Here is a 12,369-nt window from a genome sequence, read left to right on the forward strand (position 1 = left end):
GCTCATGCTATAAGTGTGATCAGCAGGTATATGGCCAACCATGGAAGAGATCACTGGAAGGCACTTAAATGGCTAATGAGGTATCTGAAAGGAGCTGAGGGTGTTGGTATATTGTTCAGGGGTGATGATGAGTACAAGGGTGATGTGATAGTTGGTTATTGTGATTCTGATTTTGCGGGAAACATTGACAATAGGAGATCACAAACCGGGTACTTGTTCACTATGTTTGGAGCAGCTATAAGCTAGAAATCGAGTCTTCAAAGTGTAGTTGCATTGTCAACTACAGAGGCTGAATTTATGGCTTTGACAGCAGCCGTGAAAGAAAGCTACTGGTTGAAGGGAATAGCTACTGATTTTGGCTTCAAACAACAAGCTATTTCGATAGGTTGTGACAACAATAGTGCATTGTGTTTGGCAAAGCACAAGGTGTATCATGAGAGGAGTAAACATATCGACGTACGTTTACACTTCATCAGAGAAGGTATAGAGAAGGGTGAAGTAAAGGTGTTTAAGGTGCACACCGATGACAATCCGGCTGATATGTTGACAAAGCCAATAAACCGAGACAAGTTTGAAAAATGCAAGTTCTTGGTGCGTATATGCAGGTTGAAGGAAGGTTGATAACATTCAATCAAGGTGGAGACTGTTGGGTGATTGATTGCATGATATACATGGAGCTTAATCGAGCTCATTGTGTGACTGTTGGAAGAGGTTTTAAATAGAAGAATCTGAGCCGTTCTTTTCATGTTTAGTTAGCTGATAAATACTAGCCGTTGGATTGGTTTCGGTTAGGTGTGAAATGTTAGTTGAAGTTGTATACATATACAACACGTGTGTATCTTCTTGTATTCTGTATTCCCATTCAATTGAATAAAATTTCCCTTTCCAAATACGAGGTCTCAAGATCATCATCTTTCAATTCGCGTTCTTCACAATAACATTTACAATACGAGTTGTTGACATTTAATATTTTCGGTATTGATATGTGAATTGTAAGTGTTAATTTTTAGTTGTTGACATTTTAATATGAGTTGTTGACATTTGATATTTTCGGTATTGATATGTGAATTGTAAGTGTTAATTTTTAGTTGTTGACATTTTAATACGAGCGGTTGACATTTGATATTTTGACTATTGGAATGAAATGACACTTATACCCCCGTGTTGACATAATGTGATAGCTATTGACATTTAGTTAATCTTGTAGATTAGTGGCTGATATTGCATCTCATTTATCAATTTAGCTAAATAATCTCAACCTAATAGGACCCTATATATATATATTCTTCTAATTATTATAATTGTGATTTAACTAACATACCACATAATGTGTTCGGACTATTAAAATTTTAGGCACAAACAAAAGCTATGGCATGAAATGCCAGCTAGTTTACGGGTAACAAGTCAGCATGCATATACCCAGCATTTATCCTATTCCAAATATAAATAAATGGTGGATTATTGTGTTTTTCGTTTTGGGTATCTTCTTCCCATATACTTTAATTAATCAATATTAATTCACGTGCCTCATAATTTTAATAAATGTATTACCCATACAAGAACCTGGACATATACAGTTTTTTTGGATTGATTTGATTAAGATGGAATCTCTATGTTAGAGCACATTCTAGAAATATAACTTAACTTCAACCAAAATAATAATACTGATATCCTTTGAACCATTGAAATATGAGGACTATATTCAGAATTCAGAAAGAAAAGAAAAGTATAAGTACACATCTTGATGTAAGGATCATCAGACTTGTCCAAGATTCACTATTAACCAAGACTTCATTTCTATAAGACGAACACATCTTTTACAGAAATACTAATACTGAGAATATACAAAATTTGTAACAAGAAGACCCTAATTGAGTTAGATTTAGCTTTTATCGATTGTGATCTATAATATTACAAAATTTAAAGAAAACACAATGCGAAAATATAAAAGTTGATGTATTCGTTATACGAGACACATGCCTTTGTCCTCGAAACCAACCATGAAACCATAGTAAGTCACTTGAGCGACTAATACCAGGGTTAAGTTTTGGGTCCACTTGGGCCATTAAATAATTGTTAAATCTAAAGTGATCTCACAATTATAATATATATAAAATTTGAATTGTAGTCAACTTTCGATGTAATTAGAAAAAAATTGGATCCAAATCTCACAGAATCCCCTCCACAATTCGGAAAAGCGAGATCAAATGATTTGGAGTAGTATGATTGTAATTTACTACCAAAAGTCCAAAACCGATTGATTGATGTACAAGGATTTTCACATAAAGCCACTACAAATATCATACTCCTTCTTAACACTTTTCTCTAACACAAAAGGAAAATCCTAGCATACAAAAATGGAATCCGAGGAGGCCCAAAAATGTCAAAATCCTAGACAAAGGTTTGCAAAATTTGATTGGATCAATGATAGCTCTACTTCTAACAAAATTCGTCCAAACAAACACTACTTTTCCACTCAAAATAAAGGATACTATTTTCACAAAATTATAGAACGATTTTTATTTGATACTAGTACTACTTTCACAAATAAATAAGTACTATCATGTTTAGTAAATTATCAACAACTAAACTATGGCGAATATTGACCGTGAATGATCATCATAAACTAAGAGGCATATCCTGATCTGTATATACTATAGAAACACCCACTTATTATAGAGTATAAATTGAAATTGATACTATAATATAGGTTAATATATTGTAATTGAGCATTCATTTGACTCTGAAGGTAATTGTCCGATTGTGGAAGAGAATAAGCTTTCAAAGTTACCCAATAAAGGCTGCAAATTGGCTGTGGAAATAATTTAGGACTTGCAAATTTAAGATTGAAGATCATTTGTGGGACACGAGAATCTTTGAGATTTGTAATAAAGACTTTGCAAGTGGAACAATAAATGTAACGAGTCATTATGTTGTACAATATCCATGCTGTATCAATATGTCCATATGCACTGCAACTTGGTAAACACACACCACACACACTTATTTCAAAGAACATACGTATCAATTATTCTCATTCCTCTCTTATCTCCCACTCACAATTAATGAAAATATGTAAAAGAACACAAGATTTGTTACTTGAGTTTAACGTCAATCTAAGCACAATATAAGTACTTCAACTGATCAAACATAATGCCATTTTTAACAGCAATGTATATGAGTTTATGTTATTAATTGTATCTAGCAAACAATAAATTTCTTTTAGCGGATATAATTTGTGATGTGCTAGTTAGATCTTGCTCAATGTGGTGGAATAAAATTAAATTTTACTACTTTGAAAACCTTTTTCTTCCTATATAAGGTTTCAATTTTGAAGTTAAAGTAAGTCTTTCTCCTCGTATAACGTTTCATTTTTCAAGTTTAAGTGAGTCAATGATGAATATAATAGACATTACAAATCAAGGAATTCAATGATCATTAATAAGTTGATATAAGTCAAGAAAACAAATTCCCACCACCTGTGGATCAGAATGCACACCAGAGATTAGACTTCCATACCGGAACAAAGAGATTCACATCGACCTGAATTGTTCTAGTACCATATAGAAATGAGTTACTCATCCCCTTAAGAAGTATCGAGGAGATTATCCAAAATAGAATGAAGTTTTTTTAACATACTCTTTTTTTCATGGTGCAATTAAAAATACCAGCTAAAAAATACTTTACCAAATTAAAATACTCTCTCTGTCTCTAAGAAGTACTATATGAACTATTTCTTTATCAATCCAGCCCGTTCTTGAAAAGTACTTTATTTGTCCCAACTAAGTTGAGTCAAAACTTTTGGGCACAGAGATTAAGAAATTGTGTTGAAAAATATGTAATAATAATAAAGTAGGAAAGATAAAGAGAGAGTAAAGTAGGTGATGGAGTAAAGTAAGAATGATTGAATGTTTTATTTTTTGTCTCAAAAAGAAATTACTCAACTTACTTGGATCATCCCAAAAAGGAATATGGGGCGAATGGAGTATGAGTTTTCTAATTTTTGAATAGTTAAACAACTTATTTACAACTTATATCATTATACTACATTATAAATGATGTGGAGTCCACTCTCCTAACACTACTTATACTACTACTATTTATCTATATCTCTCTTACTTTATTAATTATACATTAAAATTAATGCCGAATCAAATGTTCATATTTTTTTTGATAGAGAGAGTAACAATTTGCATGAAAACCGTCTTACTTATACTCAGAGTACTAAGAATAAGATTGATCAAAACAATTTGCATGAAAATCGTCTTAGTTATACACGGAGTACTAAGAATAAGATTGATCAAAATTTGAATTGCAAAAACCGTCTTAGTTGTACACGGAGTACTAAGAATAAGATTGATCAAAATTTGAATCTGAATTCATATCCCCATTAAATATATATCCACCTAAAAGCGGCTAAATGTTGCTTGAAGATGCGGTTGGAATTTGGAACATTCTTATTTGAGTGGGTAGAAAAAAGAAAGAAAATGGAAAAATCAAAAGGTGTGGGGTCAAATTAGAGGGGGTGGTGAAACAGCAGCCCACACGCCATCCATCTCTCTAGACATAGCCTGTCCGATAAATACGGCCTTTCGGATAACGTCGGCCCCACGCTCCAACTTCGGACCACGTGGTTCTCACGTGCCCATCTTCTGACGTAGACAGTTGGATACCATTTTTGGAAGACGTGTTGTGCGCTAATTGGTACGTCGGCGTCGATGTGGGCCCGTCGGCTGGACGTCGACGGTGGGTCAGTGGGTGGATGAGGAAAATAGAAATTGTGAATCCGAAAATATCCTTGTCGGAATACTCATAATTGTCCGATTTGAACAAACTTGTCGCCGCACAGACCTTATATTACCGTTATTTACGCTTCTGCTACTTCTTTTTTTCTTCTGGCTAATTATTTTACTCCTGTTAAAATACTCCCTCCAAAAATATTTTATTCCTGTTAAAATACTCCTTCTAAAAAATAGAAACATCTGAAATGACACAAGTTTTAATACACAATTGGTAAAGTAAGTGAAAAATTGATAAAACATGAGAGATGAAAAAAATTAGTGAAGTAAAAGAGGGGAAGAAAAAAAAATGAAAGTAGAGTTAGTGGATTTGTGAGATCCATATCCTAAAATAGAAAAATTCTAAAATTTCTATTTTAAAAAACGGCAAAAAATGAAAATAGTTGTTATTTTTAAAAAACGGAGGGAGTACTACTACTACAATGTTAGCCATCTTGATTTTTCTTTCTTCTTTTTGAGATAAAGAAATCAATCCTCTCATAATTAATTAGCATTAATCCATCTAAAATCGTATACAATTCTGATTAGCATGAAATATACTCCTACGAGAAACGTATAAGGATCAGTACTACAATTTACCACATGACAAATTAGTACTTCCATAATCAATGAGACAACAACACAATGACATAGTGTAATTATTATACGGCGTATTTATTATTGAAAAAAAATATCTCGAAAGCAGATATACATAAGTAGTATGATAGAAACAAGAATGTTCAAACCAAAATACAAATGAAAAACCTCATTTTTTGAATAATAAATCATAACTTAATTATGTGTCGTGTATTTTGTTTTTGAAAAATGTTTTGGAGACATAATGTCTAAAACATAATGAGGTTAAAGTAGTCATTTTAGATTGTTTTATATTTTTATTTAAATAAATGTTTTGTACATATACCATACTACCCTTGTGCATATAAAAACATTTTTTTATATTTACTTGCTTAGGAAAGTTGTGTGTATTTATATGGATGGCTTGATTTAAGCAAATTATATTCAAATTGTATGAAGTGTATTAAATACTCCAATGATGCTAAGTCACGATTTTTAAAAAAATATAATTTTAAATAATGAATTTAAACTTTATTTAAATAATACATTATAAAATTATATTTTTTTAAATTCTAAACTTATAGGTACTAAATAGATTTAACACTCAATCTTAATTTTATCATTACAAAACATTATTGAATCTATAATTTATATGTATAAAATTAATAAATCAATTTAATTGCTTGAGTTCTTAGAGCATCAAAATTAAGATTTGAAATTTATACATGTTTTAATTTATTAATGGACAAAATGTTAGGGAACAACAATTTAAATTTGTATACTAGAATTAAATTGTTAGATAGTGTCAAAATAATTTAATTAAGTAATAATTTCTATAGCTAAAATAATTTAGCTATAGAAATTTAATAGTCATATTTCACAATTAAAATTTTTCATTTTTCATGCACAACCCTTTCTTTCATGAGATCATAACAAGTAAAAAATTAAGTATCTATACATACATCTATTTACTACTAGTATTTTAAAATTTAGAATTTTAAACATTATTAATAAAAAAAAAATTGGACGTGAATGACTATTACTATTTCGTTGGACGATAACACTAAGAAACTAAGTATATATGCATGTAGTCATTTTTATGATTCAGAATTTAAATAATAATTTAATACTAATAAAATAATTTGATGAGAATGACTATTACTATTTCGTTATACTAACGATTATTTAATAACAAAATACTTGGATGCGAATGAATATTCCTATTTCGCTGGGTAATAACACTAAGAAATTTAGTATATATACACATGTAGTAGTTTTATGACTTCAAATTTTAATAATTACTAATAAAATAATTTGATGCAAATGACTATTATCATTTCACTAGATGATAACAAGTAGAAATTAAGTATATAACATATTTATACTACTACTATTTTAAAATTTAGAATTTTACACATTATTTATAGAAAAAAAATAATTGTATGTGAATGACTATTATTATTTCGTTAGACGACAACACTAAGAAATTAAGTATGTATATGCATGTAATCATTTTTAAGATTCAGAATTTTAATAATTATTTAATTCTAATAAAATAATTTGATGAGACTGACTATTACTATTTCGATGGATGATAACAATTAGAAATTAAGTGCATATACACATGTAATTATTTTTATGACTTAGAATATTAATAATTAATTAATACTAATAAAATAATTTGATGCGAATGACGATTACTATTTCGTTGGACGATAACACTAAGAAATTAAGTATGTATATGCATGTAGTCATTTTAATGACTTAGAATTTTAAAAATTATTTAATATTACTAATAAAATAATTTGATGAGAATGAAGATTACTATTTCGTTGGACGATAACACTAACAAATTAAGTATGTATATGCATGTAGTCATTTTTATGACTTAGAATTTTAACAATTATTTAATATTACTAATAAAATAATTTGATGAGAATGACTATTACTATTTCGTTGGACGATAACACTAAGAAACTAAGTATGTATATGCATGTAGTCATTTTTATGACTTAGAATTTTAACAATTATTTAATACTAATAAAATAATTTGATTCAAATGACTATTACTACTATTTAGTTGGACGATAACACTAAGAAATTGAGTATCTATATGCATGTACTCATTTTTATGACTTTAAATTTTAATAATTATTTAATACTACTAATAACATAATTTGATGTGAGTACTATTACCGTTTCGTTGGATTATAACACTTAGAAATTAAGTATATATATACATGTAGCCGTTTTTATGACTTATAATTTTTTAATACTAATAAATAATTTTTTAAAAAATACAAGAATTTTTAATTTTTGAAATGTTATAAAGTTAATTTTCTAAGCATAATTTTATAGAGTCGAAGTCTAACTAGTAGTTGTCAATCAAAATATAAAAAAAATATTACATGTGATAAAAGCTAAGAAAATTAATACAAAAATACAAAAGATAACACAAACAAATGATTCATCATAATAACTACTACTATTATTTAATCATACAATTCAAATTTGAATAAGAAATTTAACAAAAAAAATAATAAAACCGGCTGTGAAAGTATAACATAAAAAAAGAAAATAACTCATAATTAAATTATCAACTGATTAGATAAAAATTTATTTTAAAAATAATAATATATGAAGTTATCAAATTATTTTATTATTAAATAGTAATAATTTAGTATGTATTTTGATAATTAATACTATAGTAACTAATTTATAATCTAAATTCATGATTTTTAAATAAATAATATAGTATAAAATTAACATGAAAAAATGATATGTAAACATATAAAAAGTTTCGAGGTTTATCTCTAATCATATCAATAAATATGCATTTAGACAAAGATATTTAATTTAATTTAATATTCCTTAAATAGATTTGTATCCATTTAATATGATATTGGGTAAATTAGTCATAATAAAAAATATATCTATGTCAAAATGCCATAAGGGTATTATGGCTTGGAGACATTATGTCTCTAAATCACTACCCTTTGTTTTTATTCGTTTTGTGTTCTGATAGTCACTTGATATTGTCATTTTATAGGAGGTAATTACTGAGGAATTTATAGTTTGTGCGTGAGATCAAATTTGGGAGATTGCACAATACCAACCTATATGAGTATAAAATATTCATAAATTTGGCAATTTGTACAAACATTCAAAGTTTACTCTTTTGTATACCAGTAATTTCATATATGGCAAATATGTGTACAATAAAATAGGAAAGATGTTGTATACTCCCTCCGTCCCACTTAATTCGGGTCAGTTTGACCTGGCACGAGTTTTAAGAAATATTGTTTGACTTTGATTTAAATGAAGTTAGGTAGTGGAAAAGGGGTCCCACCTTGTTTCTTTTTCTTCTATTTTTATGTAAATGTTGAAGTAGTGATGATTTGAGGATAATTAAATTAAGAAAGTTAAATTTTTTAATTGTAATTACTGTGTTTATGTACACAAAATAAAATTCTAGGTACTCAATTGTAATGTTAGCCACTTAATTCGTGGCATGTTATAAACATGCAAATTCTTAATGTAAAGTTAGCCAAATTGCCTCTTCAATTCAACTCCACACAATACAAATTCTTAATGTACATAATGAAGATTACAAATGAGAAATTCTGGGAGGGAAATCCCAAATCCAAGTAACTCAAACAATTTTTTTTTGGAGGGAACTTAGTAGGGAATGGCCAACTACCACTAGCTACAAAGGACTACCTACACAACAAAAAGAGATTCATTTATGTATTGCCCTCAGAAAAATTTCATCATTGGGCTATGGTGTATACTGCTGGAGACAGTGCCGGAGACAGTGCCGGAGGCAGTGCCAGCGACAAGAACTCGTGCATAGTAGGAGTGGATACCAAAAATCTGATAGCTCAGAGGCTGCTGCAATTGAGCCATGAAGGTAAAGTAGCATATGGAGGTTTTGTGAAGACAGCCAAGGCATTTGGAGTGAGCAGGAAGACAGTACATAGAATATGGGCAGAGGCCAGCAACCAAATCCAGCTTGGAGTACCTGTGAGCATACAAGATCGTGTTAGAGGATACAAGCGCAGTGATAGAGTTCAGATAGATTCAAACAGAGTAAGAGCTCTTTCATTCCTTGAAAGATCTACCATCCGCAAACTGGCTTTCAAACTGGAGTTAAGTAAGAGTGCAGTGGGAAGAAAGGTTAAAGCAGGGGAACTGAGGCCACACACAAATGCGGTGAAGCCCCTACTTACTGCCGCAAACAAGTTAGCAAGAATGAAATGGGGTCTCATTCATGTCCAGCCTCTGGTGCACAATGGTATGCTCAAATACCACACAATGCACAATGTAGTACACATAGATGAAAAATGGTTTTTCATGACCAAGGCTACAGATAGATATTACCTGCTGCCAGATGAAGAAGAACCATATAGGTCATGTAAGTCAAAGCGGTTTATCACAAAGGTGATGTTTATGTGTCCTGTGTGCAGACTATGCTTTGGAGAAGATGGAGATGTCATATTTGATAGAAAAATAGGCATCTTTCCATTCACAACAAAAGAGCAAGCCCAAAGAAAATCGAAGAACAGAGCAAAAGGCACCTTGGAGACAAAACCAATTCAATCTGTGAACAAGGAAGTCATGAGAGACTGCCTTATCCACAAGGTAATGTTTTTGTTCCATATTTTTTCGTCAAACTGTAACAAATCAGAAACCAGCCCTCACATAAGCACCCTTAATGCAGATCATACCAACAATCAAGGCTAAATGGCCAGCCAACATAAGCAAGGAGATATTCATACAATAAGACAATGCAAGACCCCACATCATGCATAATGATGCTGAATTTCAGTCAGTTGCAAACACTGATGGCTTCAAATTCCATATCATTTGCCAACCAGCCAATTCCCCAGATTGTAATGTGTTGGATTTAGGTTTTTTCAGAGCAATACAGTCTATACAAGATGACAAACTGGCCAGGGGAGTGGATGACTTGTTGAGCAATGTGCAAAGCTCATTTGAAGAACTTAGTGCACAAACACTCAACAAAGTGTTTCTAACTCTTCAAACTTGTTTAACAGAGATCTTGAAAGTGGAAGGGGGAAATGGCTACAAAACTCCACACATTAACAAAGATAGGTTGTCAAGGTTAGGAATACTACCACAGACTCTAGAGATTGAAGAAAATGTTGTCAAGGCTGCAGTGACATATCTACAACAGAGTGAAAATGATGCTGGGACAGCATATGACATCTCACATATATGTAGGGCTGTAGGTTTCTAATTTCAGTCATTAGGAATCATTTTTTTGGCAGTTGGGTGTGTAAGCCTCAAGATTAGGTGTGGCTTATGCTATCAACTGTATTTTGACATCTTTTGTATAGCCTCCAAACCTTGTAAAGGGGTGGCTTCTAAAATCCTAATCCCTCAGAAAAGTTTCATCATAGGGCAGCCTCCTAACCTTGTAGAGGGGTGGCTTTTGTAATGTCATTGCATGGCTTTTTGTAATCCCTCAGATCTTTGTGTTTATATGAACTCACAAATAAGCCTCCTAACCTAACTAGAGGGGTGGCTTTATCATGCATAAAGTATCAGTAATTTAGACACACAGCATATCATCACAGGGCAAAAGAGTATCATCATGCAACACATCACAATGTACAACATACAACCAACAATTAATCCAACAACCAGAGACCCTCCCCCAACAAAACATCCACAGCCTCCCACCCAAATAACACAACCACAGCCTCCAACCCAAATGGAACAACCACAGCCTCCAACCCAAAACCTCAAACCCACACAATCACTCCAATCCACAGCTTCCCACCCAAATATCACAACCACAGCCTCCAACCCAAATGACACAACCACAGCCTCCAACCCAAATGACACAACCCCAGCCTCCAACCCAAATGGAACAACCACAGCCTCCAACCCAAATGACACAACCACAGCCTCCAACCCAAACAAACGCATCAACAACACAACCAAATTGAGGGACAACAAGCTTATATTAAATCTAAAATCCCAGGCACCAAAATTGCAAGAATCTGCCTCTCGAAGTCAGAATACACAATGGGGGTGGCTGGTGGTGGTCCGGCGTAGGGGGTGGCTGGTGGTGGCCCGGCGTAGGGGGTGGCTGGTGGTGGTGGCCCGGCGTAGGGGGAGGCTGGTGGTGGTGGCCCGTAGTAAGGGCAACCGCGGTCGTCGTACATGATGCCACAGTGAGAAGGCCACACATCTACGGGTATGAAGAGATCAGCTGGGGTAACGGTATCAACTAGGGCTCCGGCGTCGACGGCGGAGTCAGAACCCCATACATGCTCCGGGGTGTCTGGGACGACGAGATCGTCCAGATCCATCGATAATAAACCGGTTGGTGAGTCGGGATACGCATCCATCAATTTGGGTGGAGGCGGTCGAATTTGTGGAGGAATCCGAGTATATCTAGGGTTTTCACAGCGAATAGCTAGGGTTTACAGACGGTGGTGGGAGGCGGTGGGATTTGAGGAGGAATGAGTGTAGATCTAGGGTTTATAGACGGGGGGAATGAGTAAATTAAAATTGAATGGGGGAGACGGTTGGGAGGAGAATTGAATGGGTGAGGCGGTGGAAGGTTTCTTGAATGGGGGATGAAGTGAATGGGGTAGGTGAATTGAAGGGGGGGGCGGTTGGGAGGAGTAAATTCCAACAGAGAAGAGTGGATGAAGGTGGGAGACGAAAATGAATGTGTTCATCAATTAGGGGGACACAATCAACAACTAATTATATGCTAATTGTGTGATTTTGGGTCCCTTATTGTAATTAGTATTAGTATAAAAATTTGCCATAAATGGAAAGTTTGAAGTGGGACAAATTATGTGGGACGGACCAAAATGGAAAACTGGGACGAATTAAGTGGGACGGAGGGAGTATATGATTTTGCCAAAGAATAAAGATAAGTGTACATAATTCCTTTATACTTAAATTGGATTATATTTATATTAATTAATTTGTTATTAGGTAGATTATTTTGTAGAAATAAAAAATAGTAGAT

General features: G+C 32.7%; 1 protein-coding gene across 1 annotated transcript; it reads left to right on the forward strand.

The window, feature by feature from the left end:
* Window positions 1-9,134: 9,134 nt before the first annotated feature.
* Window positions 9,135-10,614, forward strand: LOC121796523. Its single transcript, XM_042195355.1, has 2 exons — window positions 9,135-9,995; window positions 10,183-10,614. Exons 1-2 carry the CDS (start codon window positions 9,135-9,137, stop codon window positions 10,612-10,614), a joined length of 1,293 nt encoding a protein of 430 aa, XP_042051289.1.
* The last annotated feature ends 1,755 nt before the right edge of the window (window positions 10,615-12,369 follow it).

Source organism: Salvia splendens, chromosome 3 (genome assembly GCF_004379255.2).
Source record: "Salvia splendens isolate huo1 chromosome 3, SspV2, whole genome shotgun sequence".
Classification (NCBI taxonomy): Eukaryota; Viridiplantae; Streptophyta; class Magnoliopsida; order Lamiales; family Lamiaceae; genus Salvia; species Salvia splendens.